Genomic DNA, 24,756 nt, shown 5'->3' on the forward strand with positions numbered 1-24,756 from the left:
TCCGTTATACATTTGGACTGTGGGAGGAAGCCAGAGCACCCGGAGAGAACCCACGCATGCTCAGGGAGAACATGCAAACTCCATGCAGAAAGACCCCGGGCCAGGAATTGAACCCAGAACCTTCTTTATGAACGAGGAGATGACACCTAAGGAGAATTTAGAGAAGCCAATTAACCTAACAGTCATGTTTTTGGACTGTGGGAGGAAGCCGGAGTACCTGGAGAGAACCCACGCAAGCTCAGGGAGAACATGCATACACAAATACACACACACACACACACACACACACACACACACACACACACACACACACACACACACACACACACACACACACACACATATATATATATATATATATATATATATATATATAGGTGTGAATGTTTTAATTAACTTAATTACTGTGGTAGGCATATCACCTTTCCACTATTTTTTTTTATTTGACAAGTTACAGTAGCTACTTGTACTTTTTGTTTGCAGTAATAATTATTTCTTTAAATAAAATTCTGCCATAAATATAAAAACAGACCTCATTACAGAAGATTTTTCTTGTAGATATTCTCAGTTTTCTATCCAGTCCTGCAGACCGAGGTCTTCTGCACTTTCTCTCGCGAGAGCGGCCCCTCTCGGCTGAGCCTGGGCGCTGCGATGCTGTTGCTGTGGGTTTGATTGACAGGAAACATGTCGGTGTGGTGGGAACGAACCGGGATGCAGCTGCTGCCAAGGGAGACAGGGAGTACCTGCATCCAGTCCACACACCACAACCTTTAAACCATCAACCAGGCTTCTCCTCCCGATCCGGCTGCTTATGATGCGCTGAGCAGCATCATCTCTCTTCTTTTTTTTTTTCTTTTTTCTTTTTCTTTCTAAGGGGACACCGATGGATGCTGCGTCCAAGCGCGTCCTCCGACTCGATGTCTTTACATCGTGCCTGATCTAGCCTCCATCCAGAGACACCTTGATGATCCAGCAGGACTGAGAACTACTGTTACAATGGAGTCCACTCTCTCACGGGTCAAATAAAACCTACAGCATCTCGTTTCATGGCGTTCTGCAGGTTGCTCTGTTCCATGGGATCATTTCTTTTTCCAAATCAGTGATATTCTCGCTCCTATAATTTAATTTATTTTTTATTTTAAAAGCGCAAAAGGGGTAAAAAAAAAATAAAAAAAAAACATCCACCGGTCGCTAAACTATGAACGAGGAGATGACAAAAAGCGAGGAGCAGCATCTGAGTTTGCAGAAAGCCTTGCAGCAGTGCGAGTTGGTGCAAAACATGATAGACATAAGCATTTCCAGTTTGGAGGGTTTAAGGACCAAATGTGCCACATCCAACGACCTGACACAAAAAGAGATCCGAACCCTGGAGGTAAGCACCGTTTTTTTTAACGCTCCTCCATCTCATCCATACACCAATAGCTGTCACCGGGCTCATTCTAGGCCACTCTGCATATTTATATGTACTTTTTTTTTCCTCCAGCGGGGCAACATGGCATTGTGCTGTCACTGCATTAATACGCACAGATTGATGCCAAAAAGCTATCCGGTTTTGTGCGGTGCAGTATAAACCTAGAGGCCACGGGGCTGCAGCGCGCTGTCAGAGACTTGCGCATTCTGCAGGTGGCGCGGAGAGAAGGTGGCTCTCCTCCATCAGAATAACATCTGAGGCCTATAGGCTGCCTGTGTTTACAAACCATTACCAGCGCGCCAGCCTGCGCATCTGCATCCAGACCTCAACCTTATGCAAGGCGGCCAGATTACTAAGTTACAAAATGTCGTTATCCCTTAATTAACCAGTGGGGTATTCTGTAAATTGCGTTACATAATACCCAGAATATCTCGATGTGTGTATTTTGTTGTTTAGTTTTGTTTAGTCCAGGGGCAGAGCTAGATGGGGGCCAGGGGTGGCCATGGCCACCCTTCGCAAATCATTGGCCACCCCTGTGGCAGAGGCGTAAGATTGGCCAGGCAATAATCAATGGCGTAACTATCAGTAAGCAGAGACTGCAGTTGCTTAGGGACCCCTGACCTCTTAGGGGCCCCGTCACTGACACCTGGTTTGCCCCCTATTCAATTGTGACCTAGGACGTCTCTTTGCAGGGGTAATGGTGTAAAAAATTCCTCTTAAACCCACATGATACTTTTTTGACTGATCGGACCTTATTTATATCACAACACATGGCAGATTTCAACATAATGGTGAGCTGTTTAAACACGACACCAACAGCAAAGCAGACAGTGGTACTTTTAATTACTATGTTAATAACTGTGTATAGTTCATTAGACGGTTGGTAAAAAATACATTCATATACAACATATAATATGTTTCAAACCGCAGTAAAGATCTTAGAAGAACGATTTATTGGAGTATTTTATTTTTTACAATACGGCTTGGAATTATGGGTAATCCAGAGCGTAGATTAAAACCATAACTGTTACGGACAATGTGTTTATGACGCGGGTTCTGGTGGGGTGGGTAGGTGATGGGGCTGTTGTACTTCATATGGGGCCCACCCAGATAATGTTGCTTACGGGCCTATTGTTGTGTTGTTACGCCATTGGCAATAACCAATGTACACTGAGGGGTGGCTGAAAGTGGATAGGCGCCAGAGCCTCAGGGTCAATCTACGCTGTTCCAGTAGGAAAAATAACATGCAAAACATCCATATTTTCTAAATAAAGACAAGCTTTACTTTCCTACAGCCTTTGCTAACAAGTAGATGCATATATTTAAACATCCATGCTTTCTAAATAAAAGGTATAGTGGATATAATTCTTTAAGTTTTGAGATCTGGGGCATTCCATCATCATTAATTACTTACTTGTATCAATAAACATTCTGCATAAAATTTATGTTTACAAGCACTAATATCTACATAAATGGATTATTTGATAATTTTTTATTACAATTGTTATTTATCTATGATTTCACTGAAGACTCTCAGATGACTTCCAGAGACACATTTTCTCTTTACCCCATATAACACAAAATCTTGTTCTAAAAAGAGCATGAATTCTGTATTTATCATCTTTTATGTTGGTATATTGATCTGCATAATTAACCACAGAAAATTTTAATGTTTTGAACATTCCCCTTCAGACTATTACTGCTGCCACCCTCTATATTAGAGGGCAAAAATGGTATGGGTGGCCACAGTGGTGGCCAATGATTGGGTAAGGGTGGCCATGGCCACCCCTGGCCCCCCATCTAGCTTCGCTCCTGCCCTGTGGCCACCCATACCACCTCTAATACAGAGGGTGGCTGCAGTAATAGTTTGAAGGGGAATGTTCAAACTTATTTAACATTTAAATTTTTCATATATCACAACGATTATCGATTATCGATAATCGATAACGATTATCACAATGATTATTGATAAAAGTAGGTAATGACAATAGAAAATGTTCACCCCAGAACTCAAACCTGAAATAAATTATTCCACTATACGTTTTATTTACACAGCACAGAAGTTTTAAGTATATAGCCATTTGTTAGCAAAGGCTGCAGGAAAGTTTTGTTTGTCTTTATTTAAAAAATGAATGTTGAGCTCAATCCTGATGGAACAGTGCAGATTGACCCTGAGGTTCTGGTGCCTTTCAGCCACCCCTCAATGTACATTGGTTATTGACTGGCCACCCCTATTAGGGTTTTCTGGCTACGCCTCTGGTTTAGTCAAAGCAGCCTGTGAAGAAACAGGCCATAAAGAGAGATAAGGTGAGTGAAAACTCACCAAGGTGCACTGTAGATCTGTGCGCAGCACTAAGGGCCTGTGAGAGTGTTTTTGGGTGATGTCTCAAGAGATTAAAACAAACACCATTAAGTGCAATGAGGTGTTCATAAAGTCAACACTGGGTATCTGTATGTGCCATCAAAACACACTCAGTCCCAGTTGGATTACAACTGAGATGCTGGTGCTAAAAATAGCCAACCATAAAGTCACCTGTGAGTGCCACACTTTGATCCCCACAGGAAAATGACCCTGGATGTAAATTCACACGCAATCATATAGCGATGTGTGAGTTTTTAAATATGGGGGATGATAGAGGAAAATTGCTTTCATGACTAAAACAGAACTATTGTTAAGTGTGTAAAACCAGCACTTAGCAGACAGGCTACAGTGTGGATAGGAATGTTTACTATGTTCACAGACAGTTTGGCAAAGCATTATGGGTGTTGGATTTAAGTCTGACCTATACTTTACTGTAATCTCAGTCTCTCCTGGTAGATCTGTTTTGAAATATTTTCCAAAATACAATGCTTTTTGTAACAAAAAGAAACAATTAGCTGAGACAAAATTTCATGGATGATTCCCCCCAGTTATTCACATTTAGTAATTATTGATATGATAAGATCCATATTATATCTACAGCCCCTATACAAGATTATAGTAAGCCTCAAACTTAAACAGTTGCATATCTATTTTTTATAACAAGCCACTACCTGTTTTCTATAATATTTAATAATGTTGGATCCTGCAGAAAGAGATTACCGTATTTAAATACTAACAGGGTTTCTACAAGATTTAGTTCTGCATACTAAGACAACTATGATACAAAGTGCATTTTGAGTCTGTTAATGTTCTATTATCTTGTAAAGGTCTCCTGATGTTTAAATCTATTTCTAACAAGGTTTCAATGGTCTTTGGAGGAGAAACAGTCCGGCAGCATCACAGCTTCTCCACTTTACGTAATAGTAAGCGTAGTGAGTTTTCACACATACATCATGCTGTTCACCAGGCCCATCTATTTGTTATTGGAAGCCTGATCCTTAGTGTCCGTGTTTATGAAAGCATGGCTCCAGTTAAAGTTCCATTTTATATTTATTCCAGTAAGACAGGAAATTATTATCCTGACAGGAGTTTAGAATGAAATACAAGCCGTTTTCATATTACCATATAGATAATGTCTAATAAATGTATTAAGGCTGCAGATGCTAAGATCTCAGTTTTTGCTCCCTTTTGGTTTGAGTCCTATTAACATAACTTTTCACCATACTTACCGTACACTAAATGCAAGTTAAAATGTTTTTTGTCTATCCTGTCAGTACTTAAAATGCCAACCAGATTGCTGCCAAAAGCAATCTGGAGGGACCAGGCCTTCTCAGTAGCCGGTCCCAAACAGGAATGATTTGCTTTTGCACATCAGACCGGCTTCCTCTTTGACCATTTTAAAAATCTCTTTTGAAGTCTAATTTTTCTCTCTGGTGTTTAATCCTCAAAAGCAAGTCTGTGTTGGTTCATTTTATGTTTTCTTTTTCCCTTTAATTTTCCATATTGTTTTTACTTTTCTTACTTATTTATTTATTTTTTATTGATCTTAGTGCTTAATGGCTCTCAAACAGAGAACAATAGTCAACAACAATTGCTTTGAGAACAGCTGGCCTAGTTATTGGTGCTTATATCAGAAATTTTAGATACAGGAATATAATTTGATTCTCACATTTTTGCTGATATTGGAATAATTTATTATATGAATAATATATCGGAAAACCCTCATTTTAAACTTTGTAATTATGGCTAAGAGTTTATATAGAGCAGAGATGTTTCCTTTTTGCTATTTCATGACATATAAAGACCAATGCACGTCCAAACTGCTTTACTTGAATAGCATGTTCTCTGGTGTTTTTCATTTAAAGAGTGGCTAAAAGGAAATAAGCCATTATATGATGTCAGTGCATTTATTTCCTGTAGAAACAGAAAGTTTTGGATTCTTATTTTAAAGGTCGCAGATGATCGTTTACCCCTACATTACCTAGTAACATTCAATTCACAGAAATTATCATGGGAGGAATAAAAAACATGGCATCTTATTGTTTTCTGTGAAATTTTAGATTGGATTTTCTTTAAAAAAAAATAGATGATTGTTCTGCTATAAAAAATGCATTTATTTATTTTTCTGAGTCTCTGTCAGTATCTTTGGATTTCTCTCTCCAATTATTATAATTACCAAACTTGATGTAATTATTGTAAACTGCAAAGAAGTTAAAGAAATATAGTGATTAAGAATATTTAGAAGAGCATTATGCAGGTTCAAAAGTTAAATATAACCTTTATTTTCCCCCATGCATACCCTTACAGTTGCCCCACATGTAAAATTAGTTATTCTGTATTTACTACAGTTTCCTCTATGTTCTCCGTTTGTCAGTTCATGAGAAAGCGTGAGGCGCTGCACATGTGGGCTAGTTCTAAAGTCAGTTTATTTTTTAAATAAATCAAATAATTTTTTGAGTAGTTTGTGTTGCTGTTGATTTTTTATTGTTTTTGCTCTTTAACCATATTGCTTGAGGCGTATATTTTAGGTTGATGTTGTCTCAACCAAGCAATGACAATAAACACCAATTGCACTGATCCCAGTAGGTTGCATTCCTGCTGATTTAATCTCAAAATTACTGTAAATTTGGGTGAGTTATTCCCATGGGAATATTACAGATTTCTCACTTCTGTGTAGATTAAAGAATTAGGTGTAAGACAATTGCTGGTATTCTAAGTACTGGCTGCTAAATTAATTGCATTTGCAATATAATCACAATAAAAAAAAAAAAAAAAAAAAAAAAAAAAAACACAATATCCAAACAGCAGAGGCACCTTATATTTAACAAAAGTGAGACACTTACTTCCTCACTCCAGCCCTTGAGGTGGATGTGGTACACTTAAAGCGGGTATGCAGCCATAGAGAAGGGAAGAGAGTTGCAGCTAGCGTGCCGATCCATGAATGCCAGCTAAAATGAATCACTTTTGCATGTCGTGGACTTTAAACAAGAGAGTATTTAAGGCTGTAAAAACAATGGGGCCAATTATCTGTTTTATACTAAAAACCTTTTAAGAAAGGTAACTGTGTAAAATCACAGGTATTGTCATTACCACAAACTTTACACAAACGAGGAATTTTACCATTGCAATAAGCATCAGTAAAACTCTTGACATAAACTTGTTTTTTTTTTAGCTACAATTTTAACTTTATGTCTAACTAGGGCGGATGTTCAACTTGGTAAAAGAAAAAGGTCACATTCTTGATTTTTAGAGGCATCAGATAGAGTAGAATAGACAATATCCAAACCCAGAGCAACAAGGAAATTAATAGGCTTTATTAAAATACTTAATAGAAAATGTATAGATAGCAGCGAGAGTCTTAGCAGATAATATAGCTCAATGATGATAGCACATTTGTTGCTCACTTCCTTTTATACAACCCCAGGCTGGGATTCACTGTTAATAAGGCTCTGGCAATCAATAAAGGGATTCAACAAACATTTATCAGAAACTGAACTTTATCAAAAAACAACCCATTTTGGTTTGCTTTAGACTGAAGAACCATCACTGCTTCCTACAAACTCCATCTCAATAAGTTGGCATTCTAATATTTATAGTTTTTCCATATTCCTGGAAATATGTTGCTACATTTGTTACAAATATGAAAGAAATGTCTTTATTTGAAGCTTTTATACCGAGTTCCATATTTATGTGTATGCTACTTTTTATAACTGTACAAATTTTTCTCTATGTTATAAGTTTTCCTCTAACTTGAAAGGCCATTATTTATTTTAGTGTTATATTTGATCTTAGCTGCAGGCTTAATTTGGCTGTCACTTTGCTGCTGGTAAACCTGAACCTCCCCACTGGGGGACAACAGTAGATTTCTCTTGCTCTTTGCTGCTGCATCGTAGGATCCACCCATCTCCATCGACCACTTGCTGAAAAGTGGGGGTCATAGCAGATTTTAAAACTTGATCTTTAACAAAAAAAAAAAAAAAGTTGACAAGTTTGTGTAAAATCACACAAAAAGGCATCAATGTGAAGAGAGTGGCATCATGAATTGTTTCAGTTAGAAGGGATTTGTTCTAGCAGATAGACACAACTTTTGATATATTAGGCTCTGCTCTGCTGATTGACTTTTTATATCCAAAATATCTATCAGTCAGTTACTCTGCATGGACTACGTCAATCCAGGGTTGTTGATTGTACAGTTATATTATTGTGAAACTCCTGGTATTAAATAATGGCAATAAAAAGATCACTAAACGCTTTCTTTTTCTGAAATGTTTGACCTAAAATCACAGTGAAAATAGATGTTTATTTTTTTATTGTTTTTTAATTTTACTCATTTTCTTTTAAGACATTTTTAGGATAAGTTGAGCAAGCTGTGTGAATAGCAAATTAACAATACCTTGGAGTTAACTTACAAAAATTCACGTTTATCAACTTAAGCAACATTTAATCTTCTGGTTCAAGAATACCAATCATTAAACCCTAATATTGTTGTGCACCATCTACCAGCAGCTTAGACTCAAAAAAAAGGAAAAAATTAATATCTCATAAACTTTTCCCTAAAATATGCAACAAAATCTGAATGCTTAACAGTTTTATCTCCAGCTTCAATAGATATCATTGTTCGTTCATATTGTTCCTGAAAGCTACTCGTCTCTATACAAAACTTTAGTTACTTTTTCACACTGAATCTTGAACTATTTTCTTTCTTTTCACTCCTCATCTGGTCTTTTTATGGTAAGTATTCAGAAAATTCATTGTGTAAAACAAAGTGTAAATCGCAGAACTAAATTAGAATAAACTAACAAAAACAAACCCTAAAAATGTTGGAACTGTAAATTTACAGTCATATGTTTATACCACTGCTTATATATATATATATATATATATATATATATATATATATATATATATATATATATACACCCACGACTCCGGTACAGGTGACCGTGGGTTCGATTCCCGGCAAGGACATCCAGGTGGACCCTTAGGCAAGGTCCTTTGTGCTCAGTGGCCTACCTCAGGCATGGGTGAAACCGCAAATACAAGAGCCATACCGGCTCGGACGTCGCCCGAGTTAACAAGGTCCGCGTCACAAATTGGCTACTGGAACAAGACATACACTCACCAGCCTCTTTATTAGGTACACCTGTCCAACTGCTCGTTAACACTTAATTTCTAAGCAGCCAATCACATGGCGGCAACTCAGTGCATTTAGGCATGTAGACATGGTCAAGACAATCTCCTGCAGTTCAAACCGAGCATCAGTATGGGGAAGAAAGGTGATTTGAGTGACTTTGAACGTGGCATGATTGTTGGTGCCAAAAGGGCTGGTCTGAGTATTTCAGAAACTGCTGATCTACTGGGATTTTCACGCACAACCATTTCTAGGGTTTATAGAGAATGGTCCGAAAAAGAAAAAACATCCAGTGAGCGGCAGTTCTGTGGGTGGAAATGCCTTGTTGATGCCAGAGGTGAGAGGAGAATGGCCAGACTGGTTCGAGCTGATAGAAGGGCAACAGTGACTCAAATAACCACCCGTTACAACCAAGGTGGGCAGAAGAGCATCTCTGAACGCACAGTACGTCGAACTTTGAGGCAGATGGGCTACAGCAGCAGAAGACCACACCGGGTGCCACTCCTTTCAGCTAAGAACAGGAAACTGAGGCTACAATTTGCACAAGCTCATCGAAATTGGACAATAGAAGATTGGAAAAACGTTGCCTGGTCTGATGAGTCTCGATTTCTGCTGCAACATTCGGATGGTAGGGTCAGAATTTGGCGTCTACAACATGAAAGCATGGATCCATCCTGCCTTGTATCAACGGTTCAGGCTGGTGGTGGTGGTGTCATGGTGTGGGGAATATTTTCTTGGCACTCTTTGGGCCCCTTGGTACCAATTGAGCATCGTTGCAACACCACAGCCTACCTGAGTATTGTTGCTGACCATGTCCATCCCCTTGTGACCACAATGTACTCAACTTCTGATGGCTACTTTCAGCAGGATAATGCGCCATGTCATAAAGCTGGAATCATCTCAGACTGGTTTCTTGAACATGACAATGAGTTCACTGTACTCAAAAGGCCTCCACAGTCACCAGATCTCAATCCAATAGAGCATCTTTGGGATGTGGTGGAACGGGAGATTCGCATCATGGATGTGCAGCCGACAAATCTGCGGCAACTGTGTGATGCCATCATGTCAATATGGACCAAACTCCCTGAGGAATGCTTCCAGCACCTTGTTGAATCTATGTCACGAAGAATTGAGGCAGTTCTGAAGGCAAAAGGGGGTCCAACCCGTTACTAGCATGGGGTACCTAATAAAGTGGCCGGTGAGTGTAGATGCACTAGAGCAGAAAACTTGGAACTGATGAAATGCTGCTATACAAGCGTCCCCAGTGAGAGAGGTTACATGCAGAGACTATGGGAATTATGGCAGCTCCAACAACCATCATCGACATTGACAAAGAAACAACTACTAACTCAGTGCTCTAACATCCACAAACGGCAGCTCCTATCACAGCTAGAAATTGATGAGGTACAACTGACATGCTGCGGCAAGGGGGAGTCAGGACAACAGGTCAGTAGGGAGATATCATCATCCGAACACACAGAGATTGGGTCCCCAGCCCCAACAACAACAAGCCCACTAAACGTAAGGGCGGCTGATCTACGACAGCAGATGATAACCAAACTGGATCCGCTTGTACGACAAAAGTCTCTGAAAGTCTTCTAGAAGATGTAAATGCAGCGCTACGTACTATCCCTACTAAGGACATAACTGAGACCAACGAGCTGACCTATGCCACAGCTACAGTGATCCTAGAGAAGCTTGGCTATAAGATAAACACCACAGGCCACAAAGCAGAGCCCCCATGGAGGAGAAGGCTGGAAGCCAAGATCAAGGCAACACGAAGAGAGGTTAGTCAGCTCTCAGACCTGCAGAAAGGTGTAGGGAAGAGGTTACCTAAGTACAACAAGCTGTCGATTCCTGAGGCTCTAGGAACTGCCAAACAAAGACTCGCTGCCCTGGCCACCCGCCTAAAGAGATACAAGGATCCAAGCAGAAGCCAGGAGAATAAACCAGGTGTTCTCCACAAACCCATCCAAAGTGTACTCACAGTGGCAGGGTAATTCAAGATCAGATCCACCCAGGGCTGAGACTGAACAGTACTGGAGAAACATATGGGAGAAGGAGGCATCCCACAACACCAATGCTCAGTGGCTAGAAGATCTAAGAACAGATCACAGCAATCTCCCAGAACAAGAACCAGTAACCGTTACAACGGCAGATGTCCAAGAAAGAGCAGCAGGTATGAAGAGCTGAACAGCACCAGGCCCTGACATGATCCACACCTACTGGCTGAAAAAACTAACCACACTTAATGCATGCCTCGCAGCACAAATGAACCAACTGCTGATGGATGGGACCCACCCAGAATGGTTAACCCAAGGACGGACAATTCTGATCATGAAGGATCCCCAGAAGGGAACAATCCCATCAAACTACTTGCCTATGTACAACATGGAAGCTCCTGTCAAGGCATCATAGCGGCTAAGATGAATAGGCACATGGCTCAATACATGCACCCTTCCCAGAAGGGAATAGGCAGTAACACCAGAGGAGCCAAGCACCAGCTACTAGTGGATAGAGCAGTCACTCGAGACTGTAAGACCAGACAGACAAATCTGTGCACTGCCTGGATTGACTATAAGAAAGCCTACGACTCAATGCCACATACATGGATACTGGATTGCTTGGAAATGTACAAGATCAACAGGACTCTAATAGCCCTCATCAAGAACTCAATGAAGCTGTGGAAAACAAACTGACCTCACACCTGCAGAAACAGGATGGGAGCTTCCAACCCCAAGTACATTCAGAAAACAGGCTACAGGCTTATAGATGCCTCGTTGCTGAACTCTTAAACTGTCAGTTTGCTCATCAAAACATGTTTTAGTTGTAAAGGGTCAAATAAAAAGGCTATTTTGAAGCTATTTTTTTAGTAAAACCTTAAAAAATGTATCTTAAATTTCCTAATAAAGATGACAAATGACAAAAAACTGCTTTTAAAAACTAGCTTTGACATCAAGCATGCAGTTCTGGGAGGCTTAGAGATCAACAAAATTCAAAATGGAAAACACATTTGTAAAATCATCATGTTTCAAACAATGACAATCTAAAACACTGAATGTTTGCAGCTAGTGGTATCAAACAGAGCTAGTTCATCAGTAATGGGTACACATCTAAGAGCAACAATTAATGAGCTGATGTAACTCTTTATCTATGGAAACCCAAGCAGTACATTGGTGAAAAAAAATCCTGATATTTTAAAAATGAATCACCATAAACAAAAAAATTGGATTAATAGTTTTTTATTGATTTATTTAACAGCTCTAGCTGTAAATTGGAAGCTTGTAGTTTTTAATATTATAACCAAGTAGCACTTTAAAATACTTTATATCAGGTTTGAGGAGTACATATATTTTAAATTATAAACTTAAACATAAAGGTGCATTTATGAAGCTATGTAAACAAACTAGCATTGCTCAAGCTTGTTGACATAATAGCTTTACAGCAATACTTTATTTTAATGAGAATAGTATTCCACCATTTACATTCTAATAGCTGGTTTTGAAAGTACTGGCACTAAAACTGTCACGCTTTCTTCACAGCAAGTGAAGCGCCAAACAAGATGCTACATAAGTTGTTGTTATTGCTGGTGATAATTTAGAAGTGAGTTGAATACTTATTTCAAGGAGAAATAATCTTATGGCTAATATCTACTGGAACAATTGTTCAGCTATGTGGAAAATAACTATTTACTACCAATTTAACTAAGTCATGGAAGCACAACTGACCCAAAAAATTGACATATTTCCAGAAAACCGAACTTATTGTAATTTCAGCAGATGTTTGTTCAATTTAACTACTTAACAACTAAAATATTAAATACAGTAAAGGAAAATATGATTGATTTTAGCAGCTTGTTGTCTCTCTATTTAAGTCCTAAAAGAGATCACAGCCTTTCATTCTGTATGTAGAGTGTCCATTTATTGTGTCTCCATTGTTCATTCCTTGGTAAGATGATGAGGATGATGATGGTGGTGATGATGATGATGCCCTATCTTTGCTCTCTTTTAACTTTTGACATGTGGGGAAATTTAAATTGGCGACAGATTTTCTTCAAGGGGAAATTAGCCACATTTTCTTACAGCTGAATTGCTGTTTTTATAAAACCTGCAGAACAAATTAAACTGCAAGATTTTTTTTTGTCGCATTAAAAAATAAAAAGCTTTGGCCACATTTAGATTCTGTGTATGTCAATCACAGGAGAGAAGCTGACATATTTTCCACCCACAATGACAGATCTTGACTATTACATCCTTTTTTTGGCTGCAGCTCTATTGTTATAGCACCCCCCCCCCCCACGCACATTAAAATCTTTAAGTATACATATTTCACAATAATCTGTATCCAAATGGTAAATGTGTTTTTATTAGCATTTTTATTAGCATTTTTTAACACATTGCTTTATGAGAAAAACAGATATGATAATTTTTAAGAACGTGTTACGAGTACAAAAACCCCCCCACATAAATGTCACTTTTTGGTTTAACTAAAAGGAATAAATAAGAGCTTTAATGAATCGCAGATTAAATGACTTGCTAGAAACACAAATTACTTGGATCCTAACTTTAACTACTATGACTTTTGACTTTAAGTTTATACCACAACATTTCTCATCTTATTTTACAGATTTATTAATCATTTTATGGATAATTGCAATTTTAGGTATCATATTTACTTTATCTATTTTGTATCATATATACAGTCAACTCCCTCAAAAACTCATGTTTCAAAATGAAAAAGTTAGGATTTGATTTGGGATTAACACAATTTAACTTTAAGATGGATTTGGAATTTAGTCAATACTTTAATAAAAATTCGGGGTACGGGTTGTTTTGGTGTTTTCTGGGTTAGCATTTTTTTAATTATCTTGCTGAAAAGCGTCCTGTTTAGGACTATATCCATTGTTATGGATATTAAATCACATTTTGACATAAGTCAATGTCTTGATTTAGAGCGCTTTTCTCTTTTAAATCTTCACCAACATATTTACATTTAGACAGAAGATTGAGTTTTCTTCTTTGTAAAATTTTGCTGGACAGGTCAGCAATGTTATCTGTAAAACTGTTTGGGGAGAATTATGATACAATTTCTGGGTTTGCCCTGAAAATAAAGAAAAACGCAGTTTATTATTAATATTTAGCATTTAGTTTGCTTTTACCACAAGCCTCATCATCACCTGGGTGTCTGATGTGTTACACTGGCCCCCATTAGCATAATTACACATTGTTAGCAGTATCCATTGGATACATGGGAAATGCAGTGGAAATACTAATATTTATTTTCTAATGAACAGTTCTCTACAGATGAAGAAATGTGATGTAATTATTTTGTTATTCAGGAGAAGGGAAAACTTTTAACATGTTGGAGGAAAAAAACAACAACAACAAAAACGGGAAAAAAAAAATATTCACAGGAGATCAGGACATGTTTAGTTTTGCCAGCAAACCCATACATCATACTGTACATCACATGATCAAGGAAAGAAATATATATATATATACATTTTCGAACACTGGTTCAAGGTGAAAAACTCCAGGTAAACCTTTTGTATCAAAGGTAAATCATGGCGTTTTTTTAATTTAGTGAAGAACAATTGTTGCCTAGAAGGATTTAATTCTGCTTACTTTGTTTTTTGGAACTAAGAGAAAATAGGGGAAAAAGCTTTACCTATTAATGGTTTCTGAGTTTCTCAGACCCTCCAAAACAGAGGTGTAGCTACCAACTTACATATGATACTAAAATTAAACAAGTTCATAATAACAACAAAAGCAGATTCAAAGGTTGTAGGTTCCACTTAGACCCTTATCTGGTCTTTCATGGATCATTAATCTGAGCAGAGGTGAGGGTGGCGCTCTGGAGAACTTCTGTCACACTACCTCCCCTTACCATCCTCAGCAACAATGGGTTTGCTGTAGATCATTTTCACTTACAACAGTGTTCAAAAGAGGGCCCAACAGAGACTGCACCTTCTACAGCAGCATCTGGTCACCTTCTGCAACACCAGCATTCAGTTTATTCTGAGAAATCCATTTCTATGTGATTTGGCTAATCTAGAGAAAACAGGACAGAGAAAAAAAAAGAAAAAAAAAAAAAGATAGAAAACAATCCAAAATATTTTCAACTCAGTTTTCAGCTCTTCCATCTTCCAGGAACCCTTAATGCAAAGGTTCTCTTTGGAAACACCCAAGTTGCTTTTCCATTATCTTGAGACCCTGTACCTAATGTAACGCTAAAAATGCTTTCAGAGTCCTTTTTAGTGTCAGTATCAGAATCCAGGGACACAAGCTGCATTTTAATAAATTAATAGAATTTTACTCATAAGATATTTATTATTTACAAATTACCTATTTCTTACAAACTGTCAATATTTTTTTATGGGATTTAATATTAAATGGACTAATATCACTTTTGCAGTCTAGCCAGACACAGTAATTGAGTTTTTGAGATAAGTTGAGCAAGCTGTATGAATAGCAAAATAACAATTCCTTGGAGTTAACTTACAAAAATTTAATTTTATGAACTTAAACAATATTTAATCTTCTTGTTCAAGACAATGAATCATTAAACCTTAACATTGTTGTGCACCTTCTACCAGCAGCTTAGATTTGAAAAAAAGGGAAAAAAATCATTTTGTATAAACTTTTCCATTAAATATGCAACAAAATCTGAATGCTTTAATAGTTTTATCTCCCACTGAAATGAATATCAGTGTTTGTTCATATTGTTCCTGAAAGCTAAAATAATCCCCTCTCCCCCTTCCCATCCTCAGCACCAATGTGTTTGCTGTAGAGCATTTCCACTTACAGTGTTCAAAAGAGGGCCCAGCAGAGACTGAAACTTCTACAGCAGCATCTAGTCACCTCCTGCAACACCATCATTCAGTTTGTTCTGAGCACATCCATTTCTATGGGTTTTCTTTGTAGGATTTAATATTAAATAGACTAATATCACCTTTGCAGTCTAGCCACTCACAGTAATTGAGTTTTTGATTTTGTCAAAATCTTGGGGAAATGGAATTGCTTTACAAAAATATGAATGCCTTTAAACCTCTATAATTGAATATTACAGCTCCAAACTTATCACTATATTTCAAATTCATAGACCCACATTTGAATTCAATTATAGCTACATTTTTTTTTGCCTCTGATAGCTTTACACAGCAGAAATTACACACCTAGATTACACAACTTCAATTGTCACACTTTTCAAAAATAAATCAATCTTAGTAAGTTTTATTGGAGACAAGCTTTAAGTATAAACGTTCAAGTCTTGCCATAATCTAAAAAAATTATATTTAGGGCTGGAGTTTGACTAGGCCACTCTATTCATGCTTATTACACAGTTTTGCCATATTTCTTTAACCCAGCTGCTGTTTTTCTTTTTCCTTTCATTTTAACTTGACCATTTAATATTTTTACCTTAAGATGCCTTTTTATAAATAACTGCATAGAATGTATCTCTAAGCTCTCTTCTCTTTACTTAATATCACTTTTACACCGAAGTATTCCCCCCCCCTTTCAATTCTATTCTATTCTACACTTCAAACTCTTGATATTGCAGCTCTGACTGTTCAAAAAAATGATTTTAATTAGATTAACATATGAAGGGATTTTGTTTTTACAAACGGATTCTAGACTTCATAGTATTAGTAGTGGTAAGCCACTACTGATAATCTAATCTTGCATTTTTTCAGGAATTATTAGGTTTGCAAATAATTGTGGCAGTGGGGATTCTGTAGAAACCAGTTTTGTCCTCATAAAACTAATCAAATGAAAGGATTTTTATGTAGCATTATGCTACATAAAAATTGCAAATATGCAAATATGTATTTGTTTTAGGCTTTTCACATACTGCATCTTCACTAGGAATATCAGCAAACTTTTATAACTGAATGTTTTAAAAGTTATAAGTCTTATTTGTTTTCCTTCCAGTAAGAGTACTTAAATACTGTCAGTACCTAGAAATGTACAGTAACCAGTGTTAATTTTTACTGTTAGTCTCTAACATCATGAGCACTGAAAACCTTTTTGGACCCCTTCTTTCCATAGCTGCTATTGTTGCCATGGCTGACATTCTTCCCACTGTCATCACCATCATCTTTAGTCAATGTTGAATATATTATTATTAATTTCAACATGTGTAAACATGCTGCAGACATGAGAAGGTCTGTTTATCATCCAACATAGGACCTTGTTTAACTAGCGTTTACAGGACTGCTGATTTTGCCATATGTAAAAGTCATAGTGTTGTCACTAAATGTGAGTTAACTGAATGATTTACTACTGGCAGAAGGTATATGTGTGTGCAAAGGGAGGGACAGAAAGTAAAGATAATAAAGTGTAAGGACCATGGATAATTGTGTCATATTGCTGTTATGCTGTTCAGCATGTTGTCGACTGTTGTACTTGTTTTCACGTTGGTTTATCACAACTTTATAAGTGCAGATTGTATACTGGTTCTTTTAGGAGCAATAATAATACTGATTTAAATTATGTCAAAAACCAGTTTGTTTTTTTGCAATTGGTTTGTGTTAAAAGAGAATGTGGTGCAAAAGGCAGGTACACTGGAAATAAGATGGAGCCATCCGTTTCTAATACATAACATAGTATACAGGTGCTGGTCATAAAATTAGAATATCATGAAAAAGTAGATTGATTTCAGTAATTCCATTTAAAAAGTGAAACTTGTATATTATATTCATACATTACATAAAAACTCATATATTTCAGATGTTTATTTTGTTTAATTTTGATGATTACAAATGACAACAAATGAAAATCTCAAATTCATCATATCAGAAAATTAGAATATTACTGAAGACCAATAAAAACAAAGGATTTATAGAAATGTTGGCCAACTGAAAAGTATGAACATGAAAAGTATGAGCATGTACAGCACTCAGTATTTAGTTGGGCCTCCTTTGGCCTGTATTACTGCAGCAATGCGGCATGGCATGGAGTCGATCAGTCTGTGGCACTGCTCAGGTGTTATGATAGCCCAGGTTGCTCTAATAGTGGCTTTTAGCTCTTCTGAATTGTTGGGTCTGGTGTATTGCATCTTCTTCTTCACAATACCCCATAGATTTTCTATGGGGTTAAGGTCAGGAGAGTTTGCTGGCCAATTAAGAACAGGGATACCATGGTCCTTCAACCAGGTACTGGTAGCTTTGGCACTGTGTGCAGGTGCCAAGTCCTGTTGGAAAATGAAATCTGCATCTCCAAAAAGTTGGTCAGCTGCAGGAAGCATGAAGTGCTCTAAAACTTCCTGGTATGTGGCTGCGTTGACCCTGGACCTCAGAAAACACAATGGACCAACACCAGCAGATGACATGGCACCCCAAACCATCACTGACTGTGGAAACTTTACACTGGACTTCAAGCAACGTGGATGAAGTGCCTCTCTTCTTTTCCTCCAGACTCTGGGACCTTGATTTCCAAAGGAAATGCAAAATTTACTTTCATCAGAGAACATGACTTTGGACCACTCACCAGCAGTCCAGTCCTGTTTCTCTTTAGCCCAGGCAAGACGCTTCTGACGCTGTCTGTGGTTCAAGAGTGGCTTGACACAAGGAATGCGACAGCAGAAACCCATGTCTTTCATACGTCTGTGTGTGGTGGTTCTTGAAGCACTCACTCCAGCTGCAGTCCACTCTTTGTGAATCTCCCCCACATTTTTGAATGGGTTTTGTTTCACAATCCTCTCCAGGGTGCGGTTATCTCTCTTGCTTGTACACTTTTTTCGACCACATCTTTTCCTTCCCTTCGCCTCTCTATTAATGTGCTTGGACACTGAGCTCTGTGAACAGCCAGCCTCTTTAGCGATGACCTTTTGTGTCTTGCCCTCCTTGTGCAAGGTGTCGATGGTCGTCTTTTGGACAACTGTCAAGTCAGCAGTCTTCCCCATGATTGTGTAGCCTATAGAACTAGACTGAAAGACCATTTAAAGGCTTTTGCAGGTGGTTTGAGTTAATTAGCTGATTAGAGTGTGGCACCAGGGGCCATCAATTTTGAACCTTTTCACAATATTCTAATTTTCTGATATGATGAATTTGAGATTTTCATTTGTTGTCATTTGTAATCATCAAAATTAAACAAAATAAACATCTGAAATATATGAGTTTGTATGTAATGTATGAATATAATATACAAGTTTCACTTTTTAAATGGAATTACTGAAATCAATCTACTTTTTCATGATATTCTAATTTTATGACCAGCACCTGTATATTGAATACTCATTCATTTGGGCTAAATAGAGTAAATGCTACTCTGTAAGTTTTACTCTGGCATGGGATTTAATTTCTTTTTTTTTATGTTGTTTTCAGGGAAATATTTTCTTCAGTTTGAGTGAAATTTACTTTGTTGATTTTGATGTGTAAAAAGAAAAAACAAAAACATTAAAATTTTTGCGGATTTATATTATATTCAATTCCCATCCAGGTTGGATGCCATATTTATGTTGTGATTAACTGTTATATTCAATTCCCAGCCAGCTGGGAATTTATATTTCTGATACTTTAAGATGCTTATTGCCCTCCCCGGTAGGGGTGATAAATATCTTATTTAATCAAATATTATTTCTGCTGTTATATCTTTTTATGAACACACGCCTTACTGTGTGTTAGAACAATAAATAGAAGAGGGATTCGAGCTCAAATCATGGTCAAACAGTTAGTTCTGCACATACATGGGATAAATTCACGACAACTTCTGTTCAAAATTTGAGTTTATTAACAAAAATCATTCAGCTCCAAGTCAAACATTTTCCAGTTTAACACTCTCAACTAAGACAAGTGAAACTCAACTAAACAAAACTAAACTACTATGTACAAAGAGGAAGGGGAACATAGTTGAAAACCATATTACAGTTTAAGGTGGATTTTGAGTTTGAAAACCAAAGTTTATCTGGAAGAATTTGGGATATGATCAAATTAGCTTTTCACTAATTTAGAGAAATTGGAATGTTTTCAGACCATTGACATATTTTTTCTTTCTTCCAATCTTCTCTTTTATTGCATGACTTTGTTTTCCTGATATCTGTTCGTCAGACCATCTTTGATTTCACATTAGCTCACGGCCCCTACTCCTGAAAGAAAAATGTGTACCTTTAAAAAACATTTTTATAGGGAAAAATTTATGATACAAGCTAAAATACAAACTGTACTTTGGTTTGGTTCAAGATGACGATATTTTTGCAATAATATTAATAATAATTTGTTTTATCTGATAAATGAACCAGAAATTCAGAAATTCGGGTTCTGTTTCAATTCAGGTTCTGTTTCAATCAAACAGATTATAAAAACAGTTTTATCCATAAAAGATGTACTTTGCTCTAAGGTTTATACTGTAATAAAATGCATTTTCCCTAGGTAGTATTTAACAACAATTTTGCAGTCATCAAAATCTGCTTTTCCAAGAACATTTATTTTTGTTTTTGTTGATTCTGTAGTAGTGGCAGGTATACCTGACTCCAATAGGGATTTACTCAGGTCTGCAGGATGTTTGTTAACTCATATTTAATTGTACCTTGTCTTTGAATTCAGTTTGTCTTAAAGAAAAAGCTGGCTGTGGCAGCCCACACCTGCTATTAAACATACATTCGTTCTGAAGAAGCTTTGTGAATCCTTTATACACTCCTTAGTTCTTATCCCCTTTCTTTCTCACCTCCCTGTCTGTTGAATGGGATTTTACTCCCCAAATAATTTTCAGAAAATGTTCATATACAAGTATCAAGCGTAACCTTATTGGAAGAGTCATAATGGTCTGCTTGTGAAAGCAAAGCAGTTAGCTATCAGCTAGCACTGAGACATCTATTCCCAGAGCTAATTGGAAAAACAGGACACTTAAAAAAAGCTGGCTGCAATATTGTGGCACCTCACGCTCAGTTCTGGAGTGTGCACTCTAAGAATGGATTGGTTGGAAAAACAACCAACCCAGTTGGTTAAAGCAATTTGTTTTAGATTAACTGATATTTTGGTCAAAAACTGACCAAGCCATTGGTTTTTGATCAACTTGTTGAAATGGTTCACCAAACAACCAATAAAAATGGTAACTGATGTTTTACATCTCTGTTTGGCTGTATGCAAAAGTACTGTGTAATTGTTAGCGACCTAGAGAACAATTAAAATGACATGTGCATGTATAGCTTGGTGTTAACCTTCATTGAAACATTGGTGAAAGTAGTATTGCATTCCTAGAAGCATTAGTGGTGACTGGAGTCAGATGCAGAGGTTGCCTTTCAACCAATATGTTGCTGTAATACTTAACCAACACTGTGGTCAAAGTGACCAATTTGAATCTGTTTTCCCTTTTACTAATATAGATTGGTTAAAAACAGTATCAAATTAGATTTTCTTTTTTTGTAACAAAAGGTTTGTGGGACACATAACACATAACTATTAACCAATTGCTTGATTGAATTAAACAATCTGCTCTTAGGGTGTTAAACTTGACTTTGTGCAGTTTGGTGAAATATGATAAATCAACTTTAATAAAGCAGCGTTAATCAAAAAGTATCTTTCAATTTCCTGTGCTTAAAAGATTGCAATACACAATCTTTTAAAATATTTTGTTAAGTTTACTTACTTTACTTACCGGACAAGACGTTTAACCTCTACACAGAACAAAAATTTATAGTCTCGGACAGGCTTAAAGGTCCTGTAGCTGCTAAGTTCTTCGATCAGCATTTTTACACTACAACTATTCTAAATGCACAAAAAATATAAAGATAATTTTGATAAGTTGAACATATAAGCCCAAAGGAGAAAGGTGCATATGAGATGTGCTCTCTGCACCTGCTAAAAAACTATATGAACCACCTTTCATCAAACTCGAAACCACGCCCACATTCCAAAGTGACAGCCGGAAGTCCCGCCTTAATTAAACCGGAAGTCCCGCCTTAATTAATATAAAATTAATATAAAATTAATATAAAATTGATATAAAATTGATATGAAATTGATATAAAATTGATATAAAATTAATATAAAATTGATATAAAATTAATATAAAATTGAATTAAAAAAATAATTAAAAAATGAATAATTTAAAAATTGTTAAAAAATTTATAAAAATGCATATAAAAAATTTACGATGTTATTTTAATAACGGTTATGATGATTAAATGATGATTTTTAATTACTTGTATTGATTTCTTATATAATCACTGTTAGCACACCGTTTCAATCTCTGCCTGAGCAGCTGTGTGATGAGTGCAGTCACTCACACAGCACCCCACCCCCCCACCCAGCCCCCACCCCCCACGCTGCAGCCGCTGTAGCCCCCTAAGTCTGCCTTACTATGAGATCCGTTGCCTCATAGGATTCTGCAAGATATATATATAGATATATATATATATATATCTATATATATATATAGATATATCTATATATCGATATACACGATAAATAATGATGTACATGTATATGTATCGGTCTATTAAAAGAAAAAAATAAATAAATAAATAAAAAAAAAACAAAAAAAACAAATGTCTAATTTTGTCCATTCATACGGTTTAAGCGTCCCACATGCGCAGTAGAGACTTCAATAACGTCACAAGCCGTCTTGCTCCTTGTTTACTTCCGTAAAAAATGGAGGGAAGGTTTAGATCGCATCTAGCTGTCTTTCCCAAACTTAAATACACAATCTTTTTTAAGATGGTTAGAAAAAAAATAAATAAAATGCTCCCCCACCATGGTTGTTGTGTTTCTGGCCGATTCTGTGCTCGCTCAGACGCAGGTTGCAGTGGAAAAGATCTGGATCACTTTAGGCTGCTGTGTGAACCCAACCGTTCTCCAGCAAGGTTGGGTGACTTACTGAGGGTATCCAGAGCATTCTATACAAAGTGAGGGATGACCGGAGCATTCTATACAAAGACGATACTGTCCTTCCTAAGGGTCTCCTCATGTGAAAGGTCACACCATGAGGAGCTCACACCACGCCACACGGTTTAAGCGTCACCTGATGTGAACGGTTAATTAATCCATCAGGTGTTTGGACCTTGGGAGGGGGTAAAAAATACACCACTTAGAAAAAAGAGGAGAGACTCTTTGTGAATCACTGTCCTTCCTAAGGGTCACATGATGTGATAGGTCACACCATGAGGAGCTCACACCATGCCACACGGTTTAAGGGTCATCTGATGTGAACGGTTAATTAATCCGTCAGGTGTTTGGACCTTGGGAGGGGGTGAAAATTTCACACTCACACAGTAGCCATCCCCCAACCCCTATATAAATTCAAAAGTCGCGGTATCTGTCTTTGGTAACTCCTGATTCGATCAGCTGATAAGGTGGAGCCACAGCGTCACGATCTGAGCCACAAAGCGTCTGAAACACAATATGTTTAAAGTTAGTTTTTTGTTCACTCAATTCACTGCCTGGGTTTTTTTTAAATAGACAGAATCATTTTTCTTCTTCTCACTATTCAGTCATTGATGGAAATATCTATCGTACAAACCTGATTGATGACAGTCTATGGATTGCAAATGTTTTGTAGCGTTCTGCTGCCTGAGGAAAGATTTTCTGCTTTTCTCTGCTGTTCACAGAGAGCAACTTTGACAGAGCGGTTTTTCAGCTCTAGTAAAATTGTATCACTAACTGGATAGTGATATTCATTTCTAAAGGCTTATCTATCCATATGTTTGATTATATTCTTAATTTGAAACCAACTGATTGGGAAAACTATAGCTTGTTAAAACAAACTGTCCTCTTTTTTAATAATTTTTTGTATTAATCTCTTAATTTTTTCAAACATTTATTTCTCTACTGAATCATTAATCTTTTTTATCTATCCCTAGATTTTTGATTTTTTTTTTTGTAATTCTAATAATAGATTTGATATAGTGGCAAACTGATAAATTGTTTAACCCTTTCCTGAACAGAAATCAGAGAAACGCTTTAGGTAATAGCACCTGAACCTTGTTCACGTAGATTTAACAGATATATCAGCTATATGGTAATTTCACTTTTATTACTGAAAGGTTTTCAAATAGCATAGATTAAGAAAAAGTAATTGCATACAGTATTCAGCCTATAATTTTTAGTCTGCCAAGACCAAGCAGTTTTGAACACATCTCAACCTCCAAATGTAGCTACTGTCTTCTTAGTAATTATGTGAAAAGAGCCTAAAAAGAAAATCAGAAAGTTTCTATTCCTGTTTATCTTTTTTTTTTTTTTTTTTTAAGAAGCACCCTTGTCAGATGGCCAATTCTGTAAAACGGGAGGACATTTTAAGTGCAAATTTTATGGAGCCATCTAGCAATTAGAACTTTTGCTCTATCTAGCGTCAGTGTTCTGAAGCAGGGGTTTGAGCTTCATGATACGTTTGTAAGTAAACCCTTTAAGTTTTTGCAAATACTCCTTGTGCAATTAGTTGTTGGCCTCAGCCTTCTGGGACTTGTAGCAGTCATCTTTTTAGCAGACCGTCTGAGGAGCAGAACTTAAACTATTGAATATTTTCAACCCAGTTATCTGTTTTCTATACCCTACCAGCTTCTCCGTCAGTTTTGTTGTAGAGTGAGTTCCTGTCTTTATGTGTCATTACAAGAAATACAGGCAGCAGAAAGTGCTAGTTGCTACTTCATTGCATTTTTTAAAAAACAAATCTGCAGTTTACAACCCTCATTTTGCAGTAAGGTAATCTGTCTAAAACCTTTGCTTTATTTTGGAAAAAAATATATTTATATTTCAGTCTTTACTAAAATCCCATTTAAGTAGAAATTTTAGGTTATTCACAGTATAAAAGTTAATAATATTGTCTCCTTATCCTCAAATATCCTTGTCCTATGTCTCCACCATACTCCTGTAACCAAACACAAGAACAATCAAATAAACGTTCTGGTATTAGTATCACA

At 36.9% G+C, this 24,756-nt stretch overlaps 1 protein-coding gene across 1 annotated transcript in view; it reads left to right on the plus strand.

The window, feature by feature from the left end:
* The first annotated feature begins 644 nt into the window (after positions 1 to 644).
* ksr2 (kinase suppressor of ras 2) overlaps positions 645 to 24,756 on the plus strand; it is a 181,771-nt gene continuing 157,659 nt past the window's right edge. The window contains exon 1 of the mRNA XM_038293576.1: positions 645 to 1,372. Coding sequence (XP_038149504.1) covers positions 1,199 to 1,372 — 174 coding nt within the window. The 5' untranslated portion in view covers positions 645 to 1,198. The remainder of the gene's footprint in view (positions 1,373 to 24,756) is intronic.

Source organism: Cyprinodon tularosa, unplaced genomic scaffold (assembly GCF_016077235.1).
Source record: "Cyprinodon tularosa strain WSP-4 unplaced genomic scaffold, ASM1607723v1 ctg109, whole genome shotgun sequence".
NCBI lineage: Eukaryota > Metazoa > Chordata > Actinopteri > Cyprinodontiformes > Cyprinodontidae > Cyprinodon > Cyprinodon tularosa.